The sequence below is a fragment of the Plectropomus leopardus genome, chromosome 11, assembly GCF_026936395.1.
Source record: "Plectropomus leopardus strain MGB_pleo_1.0 chromosome 11, ASM2693639v1, whole genome shotgun sequence".
NCBI classification, from domain to species: domain Eukaryota; kingdom Metazoa; phylum Chordata; class Actinopteri; order Perciformes; family Serranidae; genus Plectropomus; species Plectropomus leopardus.
In genome coordinates, this window is record NC_142186.1 from 19603482 (window position 1) to 19620100 (window position 16619).

Consider the following 16619-nt stretch of genomic DNA (forward strand, 5'->3'; position numbering starts at 1 on the left):
TATAAGCTGTGAATCGTAACTATCATATCTAATTCCCATCTCAGTGAAGAACATCTGATTTATAAAGAATTTAGTTTCTTCATCATCTGTAACAACGGGGCATCTCTGAGGTGGGTTTTTTTTGTTTGTTTTTTTTTTTAATTTGGCATTGCAACATGCAGCATTTTTGTCACTTCATCAATTTGTTTAGTACATAATGTGGTCCATAATGTGCTTCTGAACATGGGGTGGAAAAATGTACTTTTTAAATTTCATTTCTACTTCTGCTAATAATAACAACGTAAGACAAAAGAATTGAACAGGAAAAAAAGACCGACATAACATGATTTGTCTGCTGTTTTTGTCATTGTTGTTGTGGTCATTGCTAGAAAACTAGCGTATCGTGATTTTTTGTGGATAAATTTATCTTTGACTCACAGCTGGGGTGTCATATCAGTTTTGTTTTATCAGGGGCATAAAATGAGCTCGAGAAATACTGATATAGGGCCATCTGTGATGAGTTATAAAAATATGAAGTTGGAATTGCTTGGTGGCAATTTAAAAAAAGTTTCATTTTGCAGAAGTACATATTGCCTTTTGTCATATAAACAAAGCCTGACTCCAGTCGTGGTGATCAGTGACTCAGTGAAAAGGCTAGATTTCTGTCTGTGGGCCTGAGCAAATTTAACAGTCTTTGGGATTTTTAAACCTTGTAAAGTGTATAGTCCTGAACAAAACTATTTTGATATCTTTGTGTTTTTTGTCTAGAAAATTCTACTCGGAAAAAGGCTTTCTTAATCTGTGTAGTTTGGACACAGTGATGTTGCCTACTCAAGACTCAGAAACTGTTAATTCTCAGAAACATTCTGAGTATTTGTGTGATTCTGAGGTATATGTAGTGTCTGAGTCACGAAGCAGCACCAAAGCTGTAAACAAGACATTTCAGGGTTTTTTTTTCTCTTGGTGATGCATGTGCTGTCACTGACAGGATGTTATGTGTTGCAGAGGTCTATGGTCCAGCGTTGAGCAGAGACCATGTGGTGTTTGGAGCTGCTCTTACCACTGCTGTTGATCATCAATGGTAATAAATCCCTGTAACTCTTCCACGTTTAATAGTAGATATATTATTCCATCTTTACGCTGTACATTAGTAAACTCACACTCTGTCTGTGATGTTTTCTCAGATGCCAGTTGCCAGTGGAATGTTTGGGTACCTCGGGACATTTCGGCCATGACAAACTCCTGCGTGGTCATCCCGTGCACATTCATGTATCCGTCTGGCATCAGGCCGTACCGTGGCACTCACGGTATCTGGTACTTCGGCCAGCCGTACCCTCAACTCTTCCCTCCCGTTGTCTTCAAATCACGCACAGATGTCGTGCATGAGAGCTACAAGGGCCGCACCAAGCTGCTGGGTGACCTGCACCAGAGGAACTGCACTCTGCTCATCAACAACATCGGCACAGAGCACTCAGGACGATACTACTTCCGTGCTGACCTTGGTGGAGCCAACATGTATACATACCCAGACTTCTCTGAGCTCAAAGTTCTGGGTAAGTCACTGATCAGTATGGAATATACATTCAACTGTAACCAATACATAGGGCTATATATCGATATTGTATCAATATTTGATTTTTCTTTTCCTGGATTTAAAGGCTCTATTCCAGTACAGTGATGTAATTTTTCTGCTCTAATATTTGCCCTTTTACACTAAGTCATTATATCCACATTACTGAAAATCCCATTGTGTAAATATTTTGTGAAATAATCCACCAACAATGTTGTTGCAAGGACAGAGCAAAATCAGGTCACAGGCAAACTGTTGAGGGCTGCGCTCGGTGGAATTGTCCCTCCTGGCTCCCTTACAGCCAAGATTGTAGTAACGATAGTGTAAATGGTGACTTATTTATCTCGCATTGTGCCTAACGTTAGTGGATCATAACAGATGGGGTATGGAATTAATCTGCAGATGCTCCTGTTCAAAATGAGACAAAACTTCTCTATGGATATCAGCCACAAAGAAAGCCAAAATGTATCGACGTAAGACTTTTTTTTTTCTAATTTGAACAGATTTTCACAAAAACTTGCTACCGGCTGGTTACAAAGAGGGGAGAATCAGCAGACAATGACAGTGTAAAACAGTCAGGAAAAAAGGTTTTTCAGCAGTTATGAATTACTGCAACCACGAAAGGTCCTTGAGCAGACAGTCATACATGTGCATACAACATATTCGACAAATTGTTCAGGTAGTTGCAAGATTAGCTGCAGACAGACATACAGACACACAGACACACACGCACACACACTCACCCGTGCCCACATACACACGACCAAATGTCGATTACTTCTAGGGTTATGTCTTTTTTTTTTTTTTTTTTTTTTGCTTTTAATTGCTGTCTAAAAAGGATGAAAATATTATTTCAAAATACTTTTGAAAATCTTTTTCATTAAACATAACTGTTTGGGGTAACTTTTCCTGCACAGCTTTTAAAGGTTTATTCTTTGTAATTGGAATCATTCTTTCTTTTAATTTCTTGTTACTGTTTTGGATTCTTTAATGTTAGTTATACTTTATCAAATTAGTGGTATCTTTGCTCTAGTTTTCAGCTTAGCTTTGATCTCTTGCATCTCTGCATGAAGATATAATGCTACTTTATAAATACATTTCTTCTTATTATTAATAAATCATTCATTCCTGTCCTCCAGATCAACCTAACATCGATGTCCCAGAGGAGATCGTCAGCGATGAGAGTTTGGAGCTGACGTGTTACGCTCCAGACAACTGCCCTGACATGACTCCAGAGATCCAGTGGATGTACACCGACTACCTGCCCGACCCAGAGTTCAGCTCTGACTACCTGGAGGAAAGCAACACAGCGGTGCTCTCCAGCACCCTCACCTTCACACCCAGACCCATGCACAATGGGCAGCTCCTGGGCTGCAGGGTCTACTACCCCAACACAACACTGGTCTATGAGAGGCTCATCTCTTTGGACATCAAGTGTAAGTTAAAAAAGAAACTCACACAATAAGGCCAAATAATGATGATGCTTCACCACCCCCATCTGTAGCCTGAAAGAGTCCGTTGTGTCTGACAATCCAAACTAGAGTCCAGCAGTAATGAATTCATATCAAGAATTTTTTTTCAGCTGTTGCCCAAACTTGAACATATCCTTTTAGGTGTTTATGTCATGCATGCATTTATTAATATCGTACATTTTGCTGAGTCCCTCTTCTTGCGGTGTTCCCCTTGGAACAGTATTTTGGAAACAATATGTATGGTAATCAAAGGCAAAAGACAAATATTTCTTATCCTTTTTGAATTTTGCCATGAACTGCATAATGCTTATACATTTAAATAAGTATCTTACTGCTGAAAAGATGGTCTTTTCTTTCTTTTTTTTGTTGTTGTAAGATTTTATTTAGATTTTTGCCAAATATAATTCACCCACAAAAAAAAACCCCATACAGGACAAAGACCCTTGACAAAGACCTTTAATGACAAACAAGACCCTAACCCTAACCCCCAAAAAAACCACATACACCATGTTTCATGTAACTAGGCTGTGTATGCAATAGAAAGATGCAAATACTTTTGAAATTGTTGTCACATAACCAGAAGACAGAAAAAGGGCTGTAGTAATTGATTTGTCGCTCTGTTCAGAGCACATCTGATAAGGCAGATGGGCAGGAGCAGCTGCTGCAGAGGCGAGTTAGATCCAGTTTTTAATCCAGCACAATGAACAGTTAGGTTTCACTTTCAATGTGCCTGACGTTCTGCTGCTCTGCCTGTGCCCAGAGTGTGCTCTGCACTCCTATAGTGCTCTGCAATCAATAACCAAACTGATCTGGCTCCAGAAATAGAAAATTGAATTGTGATGGCAAATGTTTTTATCATGGTGGGCTGTCACAAATAAATGTGTGGGGAAACCCTGATTTAGTACAAATACAACGATATCTCACCCGATGTGTTTTACCCAGCAAATCACGGGCTTTTTATCAGCTGGAAAGCAATAGAACTAGCAAGACTCATTGCCAGTGTTGGTGTTCTGGGGTACGAAACAGACAGGCATTGTAACTTCAGCAGGAAAGAAAGTTATAACATCACCTGAGTAACTAGCGTAGTCTTAAGTTTTATACTTGAACAGTTTTATGTCACTTTTTTGACTTGCAAAATTATCTTAGAAATTAAAAATTTACAAAAAAAAGTGTGTGTAAGAGGCACAATTCAAATAGGATGACTAAAAAAATATTTGTCCCTTGCTATTAACTTCCATAAGCCCACATATTTTTTTCAGAAATAACATCCAAGGTGGTCCGCCAAGGGGGAGGAACTTCAACTCTTTAAACTTTATGTGATGAAACTTATTTCAGCAGGAATGATCAACCCCGTTTTTTTTAAGAGGCAGTCATTCAGTGTTGTCCAAACAAATGAGTCCTGGGACATTGAATTCTCTGCATTATTTCCCCTTCCAGATGCTCCACGCTCTGTTTGGGTAAACGTGTCCTCAGAGGTGATGGAGGGCAGCTCTGTGATGCTGCACTGCGAGGTGGACAGTAACCCTCCTCCCAGGATCTCCTGGATGTTCGGAGACCAGGAGTTGCTTTGGGACACGGCGTCCAATGTCTCACTCTCCCTGGACGATGTGACACCTGCACAGGAAGGAGTCTACACCTGTGTTGGGGACAATGGCTACGGCATCATGAACACTTCACTGTACCTGGCCGTCAAGTGTAAGTCTCTTAGACTGTCACTGTGTACATACAATGTTAAATTAGTATGTATTAGGGAATTGGGATGCAGAAAGTTGCATAGGATTTGCATTTGGGAAATCAGAGAGTGATTTAAAATGAGTTTATGATCAGCTTGAATTTTCCAATTGGAAAAAATAAAGGAATAGTCTACTCAAAATATTTGGAGTACCAAATACTCACCCTCTTTAGGCTTACAATGTGGCTCTTAAAAGTTTGCAGCTTGCATGAAAACTCTCAAAACATTCAGAGATACTTCTTGAATCATCCCTCCAGCTGGTTTTTATATGGATGCTCAATATTTTCTAAACCATCCTTTCTTTATCAATAAATCAATATACACAGCAAAGCTGTAGAGCCACAAGAAGGCAAAGGTGGAACAATACAGGAGTGCAATGGGCAATATTGTGGCAAAAACAGCTCTGTCCCAAATCCTTTAATGATATCATAAATCAATCTACTTGTTAGCGTGATGCAAATATGGAGTGACACAAGATACAATCAGACTCTGACCTCAGAATGACACTACCAATTAAACTTCTCCACAAAAGTAAACAAGGATCTAAAGATTTTTGAGTTACTACAATCCACTTTATTTTTTATTATTTGCAGTTGTGAGTTTCTTTTTGCATTTCCTCTTGAGACAATGGTGTTGATCTAGGCCCATAGTACATTGGGAAGTTTAGTGTATCCAGTATGTATACTGACATCATTGAGTATATGACAGTATACAAGTTTATTTGAGTTTATTTCCTATTTGAATGTTCTACCCATTGAGAAACACTGCAGATCATTAATATGTAGTGTGAAACTGGGACACAGCTCACAAATGCTTCCTCTTGAACAGTTAAAAATGAGCAGGTTGGAGGAATTGCGTGTTTTTGAAGCCAGAAATCTTTGCCCAAAGTAATCATGTATTCATATATTTTATACTGAAACTCCGCAAGTCATTTTAATCATAACAAAGTATCAAATAAATACATGAAAACAGTGTGAAAGTGATTGATCATAGTGATGAACCAACAGAGAATTATCAGCTAAATCTGCATCTCCTCTTAACTTCATTGAGCTTTATAGTGAGTGGCAGCACATTGTTTAGCTGTCAGATCTGTAAAGTCACTGTCTTGGTTCACTCTCAAGACTGTAAAAGCATGGTTTTGGATGCAGCAGGCAGCTGTTTTCAGCAAAAAGCACTAAAAACCCACTGCGTACTACCGCACCAGACAGAAAACTTCCACATGGCAACTAGCTGGTGAAGATAGTTGAGCACTTAGAGGTTTAAATGGAAAGTTCACCTCAAAGTCAAAACATATTTTTCCTCTTACCTGTTTTGCTATTTATAAATGTAGATTATTTTGGTTTGAGACGTTGAGTGTTGGAGATATCAGCTGTAGAGATGTCTGCCTTTTATCAAATAAAGTGGAACAAGATGGCACTAGATGGCTAGATTGCTGCGTATCTGCTCAAAGATTGTGGGTGAAGCACTTGAGTCAAGTTTCCAAATTGCGTATACTAAAAGAATTATGTCTCTGGCTGGTAATATTACGTCTTCTCACATGAATATCAGCCTTTACCATCACACAGAAGATTTAGAGTCCCACAGGCCTGACTAAACAGGTTGAGGAAATCTTGAATGTAATAGATAATGAGTCATGTTGCACTGCATCCATTTTTTATAATGTCTGTGGTGATTTGTGGCGTTTGCTGCTTGGTTAAATGTGTTTTGCATTTATGTGACAAAGGTGACATCCTGGGATGCAAGTAAAAGTTTAAAATTATTTCTGACAATAAAGAAAAATCATATCAAATCATTTGGTTTGTGCTGCTCAAAGTCGCAGTAATACATATTTGAAAAACTCAACAGCAATGCCAGCATTACCTGCCACCATTGAGCTAGCCAACAGAAAGATGCCATTAATGTTTTTATCATGTGCTGAAAAGAGCACAAGTCTCTTGTGAGACTAGATGCATGCTTCCGTTTGTGCAGTAGCACGATTGGCAGATGTTGTTTGGTAGAAAGAAAATAGTTTCTACATGAAACTTCTTGAAACAAGGTCTGTGGATTATCATGAGTAACTGGGCCATGATTGCTGGAAAGACACATTGCTGTTGAGTTTTCAAATGTATACTTTTGCACTTTGAGCACCACAAGTTGACTGCCATAGTTCCATTAAATTCAAGAGAAGGCTGATATCTCCAGCACTGAGCAACTCACAACAAAACAATCTAGATTAATAAAAAGTAAATAAGGTAAGAAAAAATATATTTTTGACTTGGGAATGAAATATCCCTTTGAGAGCACGAAATTGCTGCTAGGAGTTGTTAGAGGTTGGTTTCTTCGTAACTGCTGGATGTGTGAATAAGAAATTGCTCGCTTGCAAGTTTGCCTGTTGACAATGTCAGTGTTTTTTGCCATTTTTGCCCTTCATATTAGTGAGAGTAACACAGTGTATATTTTAAAAACCTTTGAACATTTTCCTGCAAACAATTTGAATATCTCTACATTTGTTTGCAGACCCTCCCCGAGAGCCCATGGTAAACGACTCTATGACAGTACTAGAGGGATCCACATTGGCCCTGCACTGTAGCACCCAGGGCAGCCCGGCCCCAACCCTAACCTGGCTGAAGGACGGGGAGCTGGTGGGCACCATCACCGCAGATGAGCTGTCGGTGCTGGAGATCGTAGAGATCACACCACAGGGAGACGGACAGTACCGCTGCTTGGCTGAGAACGAGCACGGAAGAGCCAGCAGCTCCTTCAACATCACTGTTGAGTGTGAGTGCTTCACTGTCCTGCATTTCACCCAACAGTATACTGTCAAAAATTAGAATTATATTAATCTGCAGGCCAAAAGGATTATAGCAATACTTGAAACCACTTGCAGAATTTCAAAAGTATCCTAATTAAATTGAATAAATTATATTTTGTTCCTTGAAAAAGAACTTGTACACATCAAAATGTTCCTCTTCTGCCTCCTTTAATAGATGCCCCGGTCCTCCTGGAGGAGTCAAAGTGCACGGTGGTGAGGGAGGGTGTCCAGTGTGTCTGCATGGCCACAGGAAACCCTGAACCCACCATTGAGTTCTACCTGCCTGACCTGAACATCACCATCAACGAAACAGATGGCCGGTACAACTTCTACACGCACACAGACGGACACACCTCCACGGGTATGATCAAGCTGCGGGAGAAAGGCGAGCGGGTTGACAACGGTGGCCCTGCCGTCAATGTTCACTGCAGCATCTCCAACATGTATGGCAGAGAGAGCGTACTCCTGGAGCTACAGCAGGAGAGTGAGTACAGAGTAATTCTACACCAGAACTTCACTGGTAGTGATGTTTGATAAAATTATTTTAGAATATCCTCCTCACCTCTGCCTCTTGCTCATTATTGTTCTAATAGCATTGTTATGGACTATGCCGTCTATCCTTACTTACACCAATATGACACTATTGTAAAATTTCATTTCGATGTCTGGTGTTATTGTTCTTTTTGTACTGCTAACACATCACATGAAAAGACCCAAACCAACAATTAATAGATGCTATTAAAGAGTAGGGTCTGTAACTGTAGTCTGATATATCTAGATCGCCAATGTTTTCCAAAAACTATTGATAACACATCTGAGAGCCACTGCGTTTTACTTGCTAACATGTTTTTCATTACCAAGTACATTCACACTGTACTTTAGTTTGAAACCTTTTTTAAGCTGCCCTGCTGCTCCTACTTAATTGTGTATTGATCCTTATCAGAAAATAGTCTCAAACAAATGTGCTATTTCCTCCTGTTTGAGTAGTGTTTGCTAAACTCTACAGTGCCCGGAGTTCTCAGCTGCTGTTATTCAGCCCTTTAAAGAAGTAAAACTATGTATTTGCAGATATGAAATTATGTGACAGGTTGACATCATGCAGAGAGGGGCCATTGTTTGTGACTGTGCCCTCTGGCTGATGTTTTCAATGGGTTTGAGACCAAAGTTTATCTGAACTGACCCCAAATATGCTGACTTCTACAGTCTGCATCCAGTAGGAGTTCTGGCATTTACTAGAGGCAAATGTTGTTAATTTTTTGTTGATTTTGTGCATCTCTGAGTTTCACAGAGCAACTCTATTCTCTGATCCATACAGACTTGAGTAAAAAATCTAAAGCATATTAAATAAATATTAGAGGACTTAGATACCAGGTTTTAAAATTAATACTGTTATAAACTAAGGCTTCCTTCCACTGCATTCTCTAGCATCCTCGTCACCTGCTTTGTAACATTATGTGCGTTTCTTCATTTTGCACATTACCTTGTGCAAACTGTTTGCTCTTGTTTCATTGGTCTGAAACATGCTTGTCACATTGTTGATTTTGGTCTCTTTATGAGATTCATAGAATCATAGAAGAAAAATATAGATAGATTTCAGCCTCATCCTTTAAGTTCTCTCATCTTACTAACATGGAAAGAGCCTTTGTATGTCTGTTTGTATCTTCTGCGATTTTCTCAGCAATCATTCATCCAATGGATTTCACACTTTGCAGATGTATTGCTGAGGACTCAAGGAAGTGCATTGTCAAACGCAAGCTTTAAAGATCTATGAGACATGTTTAATAGTAGCACATTATGTACACACTGTGTGTGTTGAGAGGGTACCTCGATTAACTGTTCCATCACCCAGTGGCATGCTCGGTACAGCTTGCTCTTAGTTGTTTGTTTTAGTACATTTGAAAAACATATAAAGAAAGACAGATCAGAGATGTTACATTGCAGTAAACTCAAATGTAGCAATGCAGCAAACATTTCAAGCATCAACGATATAACTTTCAGAATAAACATTTTTGATCCCAGTCATGTTTTGAATTAATTGAGGTCGTAAAATGTTTGTGAGAGCGTTTGCAGCCAAATGACATGTATACTTCATGAGTATCCATGATGCCTAGTATTGATAGAGAACTCAACTATGTCCTGGCAGGTGTATTGCTCAGTACCCAAAGTAACGCAGTGTTGAGTGTGAAGGTTTTTGAATGTGAAGCTCTTGAGAAAGCTGCAAGCCAGTGGCCAAGCAATCAGCCTGTTCTGAACAGTACACACTATTTGAACGGACGCTGCAAAGATATAAAAATGGGGATTTAAAAAAAGAAAACAAACTAACACTGGAATAAGACACTCTTCTCTCCTACTTATCCCATCTCCATATGTATTGTCTCCTTACTGGTCATGTTAATGGGTTGCATATTGGACTTTGAAATGTCTTCCTCTTCCCTATGCTCTCTATAATTTCTTCTTGTTGATCAAATATGAACTTGTATGCCCTCAATTTTTTAAATTTTCATTACCTTTGTTTTCAGAAAAGTACATGATGGCAGTTATAGTTGGCACCATTGGAGGAGTGGCAGTCATAGCCTTCATCATTGCAGCAGTGAGATACGTTGGCCACAACAACAAGAAGTGAGTATAAATGAAAAACTAATGGAGAGGCCGATGCAAGGCAGACGTAGACATTTTCCTCACTAAGAATTTACTGAAATCCAAGGAAACACTTAAGCCTAGTCATCCATTCTAAAAAACATTGATGCACATTATATGAGTGAATGTGGGATTGATGTGGACGTAAGAATCATTTCTCCAGAGCAATTTAGCAGTTTCTTTGCCGCGACAAGTACCTGTTGAAATCCTTGAAGATCCACATTGGCTGCCTTGGGGAGTGGGTTAGCAAGCCGGACTAACTTTATACTTTGCAGGCTCGATTCCCTGCTCTGACACTGCTTCTGTATCCTTGACCTGCTACGCTAAATAAAACCCAGGTAGCCTTTTTAACCAAGGTGCTTTATTTTAGCCTCAAGGCATATTTGGACCCCCAAATTTGCAAGCTTTCTCTGACAAATCACCCCTGAAGTGGGTGTGAGCTCAGCGACTAAACCCATAAAATAACCACGTCACTCACACCCACAGTTGGCCTCCAGCTTAACCTTACAGAGCTTGTTGTTTTAAAATGGATGCCCAGGCTTGGCGTGTCGCCCTGCGTTAGTGGCAGTCGAGACCGAGTCTGATTATGTGACTCCGTCCCCCAGAGAGAATGGCAACCCTAGGCAGGACGTGGTCCTGGAGAACCCAGCTTTGTACTACAGCGCAGTCAAGAAGGACAAACAAAATCTGAGGAAGAAAGTGGTGAGACATGCTAATGTTAATGATTATGATTATGATGGAGGATGGGTTGGATGACCATTCTCAAATTGTTTGGGGTTAACAGTTTTGTGTAATTCAACGTTTTTAAAATATGAGACCCCATTTTGACCTCTGAAAATGAGGTAATAGGAGGTGTCTCTCCCATGAGCAGTCCAGTAGCTCCAACCATGACCTTTCCAAACACTGTTTTCTCTTGCTTTCATCGCTTTTCTGCGTTTTTCTGTCTGTTTCTCTCTCCCCTAACTCTTGCACAGCTTAAGACAGAGCTGTTGGGCTCAAAGTTTAACTCCATTCTAGAGGAGACTACGGTAAGGTTCCTAAATAAACCCCCATTAAAAACACAAGCCTCAGTGCCAGATGCATCTCCTCGCATATCAGCTTCTGTGTTCCGTACACTGCCGTTTGTTTTCGAATCTGCCCTCTGCATGGCTGCGTCATCGTTAACACAAAATGCCAAACTAACAGGAAACATCTCAGTCTCGTTGTCAGTTGTCGACCAGTAACCACTAACATCTTTTCTTTATGTGGTCTGTTGCGCTCCTCTGTCATCTGAGGTGTCACCAGCACCTTGCCAGTGATTTGAGCCACTCATCGGTCCTTCTGTCTGCAGGGAGAAGACGGGGATTATCAACCTGTGGGCTCTATGGCAGGACTGGAGAGGCAAGAGCTGAATTATGCTGCTCTGGAGTTTATCGGGGCCAGGTCCAGGGAGGGGGCCTCAGGGAGGGGGGATGATGGCAGCAACTACACGGAAATCAAAGCCAAATGAATCGCGATCCTTCCCTGATCTCTCGACTATGCGAGACGCAGTGGCAGCCCCAACAAATCCTCAGTCCGTTAAACTGTGTAATAATGCCCCTTCCTCAACTGGATATCACCCTGACTTCTTGTTTCTTTTGATTTGTCACATATAATGTACCACTCGATGCCACTACTCCCCCCTCATGCTACCCCTTCTCCTCTGGACGCCCCTTCACACGTCATCATTTGGGAAACTGGTACTTTTTTGGGTCAGAGCATGATCCACTGGACAATGTCAAAGAAATTACTGAAATTTCTGGCCTCAGTTGTAGTACATGGGCTCTAAAACATGCAGTGTTAACCAGTGGCCATGTTTTTGTTTCCATGTTATTCTTTGTTTTTCTCAAACGACACACATTGTAGTGCTTGCATCCATCTCACTGTTTCGCTCTACATCTGTCTCTTGTAACTGTCGCTGTGTCTGCTGCCAGTCGAAGCATCAGGGCAAGGAGTAACTGCGCTTTTTGTTCTCTTATATTTATGTGTCTATCAGCAGAGAGCAAATGTCTCCTCTGTCTTTCCTTTGGTTAATTACATCCTGAAAAGATAACCGGTTGAGACAAGAAATGGAAACGCATCTTTGTTTCACATAATTGTATTAAATGTGTGCTGTGACCCAGCAGCCTCTCATAATAAGAAAAAAGAAAAGAAAAGCCACCATCAGTTTTGATAAAAATTTGAGAGGATTTGGAAATTCAAGTGGTACACTGTCCTGTTCTGAAAAATGTCACACTTATGTCCAACGTTTACCAGTTAACTGCAGAATGTTACATTTTAGGGGGAATTTTCTGCACTGTGGCCAAAATTGGCTGTCTCATCTTCTACTTCTTCACCCTAAACCATGAGTGCTAGATCTCTGATTCATCTGTAAAATTCAAAGGTGCTAAATGTTGCTCTGGAGAAAGAAAGTTTATTTTTGAGTCTTACTGCCAAGTCGTCAAACACAGACACTTCTTAAGTCTCATCCCAAGTCATTACATATTGCTGCTTTGTTGGTGAACGAGTCTACATATGATGTACTAGTTAGCCCCTTGCAGTATATTACCTCATTACGGGCAGTGTTTCATCCTGACGCCATCCAGCGGCGTATCATACTGATGTGATGTGTGCCGTTTGGCGTATCATAACATTGTGAAAGGTCCTGTATCAAACTGATGCCGCCCTGCAGCGATTCATACTGTCGTGGAAAGTGGCTTATGGCATTAGTAAGTTATGCCAAAATGAATGAAAAAGCAGCAGTATTTGATGACTTTGGAATGAGAACAGGCTGCACCCACCAACCCAAAGTGTTCGTATAAGGCGACCTGGGAATGAGACTCAAGAATCAACTGTCTTTCTTCAAAGTAACATACAGCACTTTTAAAGCACAACATGTTTGAGTGCAAGTGGCCAAAGTGTTATCTCTTTTAGACAATGTGTGTGTATGCGTGTGTGTGTTCAAATCGTGCTGAAAGATCGTAGGACACTGATCATTGATCACTGAGGTCTCTGGGAAGTTCGAGCATCACTTTACTTGAGATGTTGATGCTTTATTCTCACAGCGTTGCATCAGATATTTGAATGACAAAAGGTGAAGCTGACTAGCCAACTGGTTGCGCTATTCAAAGACATTTGATGAACCTGTGATGTAATATCAAAGCGCACTAATATTCTAACTTGATAATGATGGTGTCGATAATATATATTAATAAGATGTATATTGATAGTGAAAGGGATGTCAGTATGTACAGTAAATACCCTGCATGACTGTTTTGCTAGCAGGCAAACATATAAATTTTAAATTACAGATAAAAGCCAGTGTAGGAAGTAAAGTCAGTCTTGTCACACATTATTCAAAAACTTTGACTGGACATTGTCTTAATATGAGCTTTGCGAATAATATCAATCTGTAGTGAGTGTGCACTATGAGTCAAATCAGAGGCTATGTTTACATGCAGGGAGTGAATTTCTTACTGACTAATTGCAGTCAATTTAAAGTGTAATACCTGCTTTGTATCTTTTCTATTTAAGGTATACTTTGCAGGATTGCCGGTTACTGTTTTTAAAAATGATCGCAAGTGAAAGTAAAAGTAAACCCCTTATTTACTTCCATTTGGCGTTTCGCCTCACTTTATTTTGCATTTTTTCAGTCACAGTAGGCAGACTTTTAAAAAGAATTGTCAAAATCAAAGCAGCAGAAGACACAATTTCTAGATTTTAGTCCATAGTATGGGTCAACTTCCAAACCCAGTGAATCCTACATTCCACACAATGCAACACATTAGTGCTTAGTTTGTGACTGTATATTTTTTCAGACTCAAGCTTCATTATCAGGGAACATTATGTCACTGTTCTTACAGGAAAAGATGTACTGCCCATGAAAAATACCTGACCTTTGTGTCAGTAAGTCAGTGGAATTTCCCCTTTTTACCGCCATGCTTCCTCTTCTTCACTCTACTTCTTCCATGTTGCATCACATCTTTCAGGTCACATGTTCCATTTCTCTCAAATATGCTTATGCTTTTTATGGTCCTATTTCTACTTTCACTCAATTATGCATTTTTTTGAAAATGCTAATTGATATTCACACGGCAAGAAATGGTATCTACAATACTGAAAGTAATGGCTACAGTTTGACTTTCCAAAATCACTTGCTACAGTGTGCTCAATATCAAGTATTCTACACGTCTGAATGTTTTTCCTCCTTAACATATTGTTACACCCTATGTCCTGATGTTGGTAGAAGGCTCAAGGAAAATCTGGCAAGAGATGTGCAATAATCTCTTCTTTAAGACTGAAATGACTTTCGGTTCACATGCTCTGACTAAAAATTCATAAGCATGCGTATATTATGAAACAACGCCACACTGTGGCAGTCTCATTTAAAATGATGGATTAAGTTCATTGAGGCTGCTGTGTGTCTCTGTGAGCTGTTTCTAAATGGTTTCACGATCAGTAAAAAAGACAAATTACAGAAAAGGTCTCCCACTTTAGCAACTCCATATATGGGTAGGAATAAAGGCCGTTGCTAAAGCCTGTAGTTTTCTATGACATAGGGGTAAGGGATAAGATGTATCTTTATGTTTTAGTGGTCACATACAGTGTAACATACAAGCTGCTGTAAACTCCACTCAAATGTCGTTTACCTCTTGATTAGCACAATATCTTTTGCAAAGAATTCCTTTGTCTTATCCTGACTCAAATCATGTTTAAAATATAGAATTAAAAAGTTGGTGTTACATTTGGCTGAAAAAGTAAGTTACATACTGCAAATGTTTAATGTAAAAACTCGAATAGGTTCCCAAAAGATATTGGTATGTAATGCAAAAAGCCAGGTACCAGGGGGATAAGTGTTATGCACACTCAAACCCAAAACAGGTTAAAAATGCAGTCCTCTGTGCATGTAAACAAAGCTATTGTCAACCACTCGTGTGTGACTCACATTAAGCTTTAATTAAGACATTGTTCTGTTGACTTAATGATAGATATGCTGGCCAGCATTCCTAAATTGCCTGTATGCACAAAGTCAATAACCACTTCCTGTCTTTGAATGCCTCACTGGAGGTTGACTTTTTATTTTTTCATTTTTTTCTTTTTAAGTAGAAATATCAAATGTGATTTTCCTAATCTTTTGTCATGGTGTGTTGTAAAGCAAATTTGTATGTCCTATACTTTGTGGTGATCATAATTATCAATATGGAGATTTTTTTTCTACATATATCATTGACACAATAATTCAGATCAGGGTTTGCAATCTCTCTGCAAACTAGCACTGTTACTTAATGACAGTAGGATTTCTGCAATGATGTAGTTTGCCTGCTCTTTTATTTTAAACAAGCCTTTCATGCCTCAAGCAAATTCATCTGTCTTCAGTTCCACGCAAACATAAATTAAATAAAAACAACAAAAACTGAAAACAGTTGATTATTGATAGAAAAACAATCTGTGAACTGTCTGTTTCTCATGTCTCTTCTCTTTGTTTTGCAAGTCAACATCACTATGATGAGACTGTGCTCCCTGCTCATTTAATTTCTTTCTTTGAGTCAGAAAAGCTGAAAAAATGGGACTTTCTCTTTAACTGCAGTTTTACATACTCAAACCAAAACATCAAACCTCACAAACAAGGCTTTCCAAAGTTTAATCTGGATTTATCAAAATGTTTTTGTAATAGACCGTATGGGCTACACTTTATGAAATTAATTAATTTGGTTCAATACTGTTTTTTTGGTTTTTTTAGGTGAATACAGCAAAGAAAGGATATAAATAAAACACAAGAAAAGGGAAAGAACTTTGTTTAGAGGTGCGGTATATCACGTTCAGAGCATTAGTATAGCAACATATTGCTATTTGCTATGTTGGCCTAAAAATATAATTGAGTGATGCTGCCCTGAGCAGAGAAGTTAAAACTCCCCGTGCACGTGCTGTAATCCAAGCTTCTTTGCTCTTTGGTGTGGTGAACAGTTCGGCCATGTGTAGATTTTTGCACATGTGAGTCCCTGTATGTGTATCCTGCTGGCTAGCTTATCACTGATGCTTTGCCATGGCTCATACAGTGATTACTGCTAATGATGGCATACTGACCTACAGTAGCAGAACAGTGTTGTTTTGTGAAAGCATAATACCCACCTTCTTTTAGGTCCGTTAGCAATGTTTGCGTTGTAAGCACTGTCAGCCGCTAACCACCGGCTCAGCCTCTCCTATGCATGTTGTGTGCAGACAATCTTTGCTCAGACTTTGAATCATAGATATGCTTTGAATGTCACATACAGCTCCTTTAAAGATTTTCAAATATTCAGACAGTGGTTTCATATACTTTTAGAGGAGACCAGAGTTGGTTGACACACTCCTCTTCTTCATTTCAACGTGTAAGATTTTACAAATCTAACATTTCTTAAAGTTATTTGTTAGTTATTAGTTGTTATTATTAGTTAGAACTTG

General features: G+C 39.4%; 1 protein-coding gene across 10 annotated transcripts in view; it reads left to right on the forward strand.

The window, feature by feature from the left end:
* The window catches only part of mag (myelin associated glycoprotein), a 33715-nt gene extending 18117 nt beyond the window's left edge, over positions 1–15598 (forward strand). For 7 of the 10 annotated variants that reach the window (XM_088084224.1, XM_088084227.1, XM_088084222.1 and 4 more), the window contains 10 exons: positions 985–1060; positions 1164–1532; positions 2689–2985; positions 4459–4716; positions 7250–7510; positions 7720–8028; positions 10064–10163; positions 10787–10883; positions 11156–11209; positions 11512–15598. In XM_088084224.1, coding sequence (XP_087940350.1) covers positions 1015–1060; positions 1164–1532; positions 2689–2985; positions 4459–4716; positions 7250–7510; positions 7720–8028; positions 10064–10163; positions 10787–10883; positions 11156–11209; positions 11512–11670 — 1950 coding nt within the window. In that variant the 5' untranslated portion in view covers positions 985–1014 and the 3' untranslated portion in view covers positions 11671–15598. The remainder of the gene's footprint in view (positions 1–984; positions 1061–1163; positions 1533–2688; positions 2986–4458; positions 4717–7249; positions 7511–7719; positions 8029–10063; positions 10164–10786; positions 10884–11155; positions 11210–11511) is intronic. The other 3 variants (XM_088084228.1, XM_088084230.1, XM_088084229.1) reach the window with 3 other exon arrangements.
* Positions 15599–16619: the final 1021 nt, after the last annotated feature.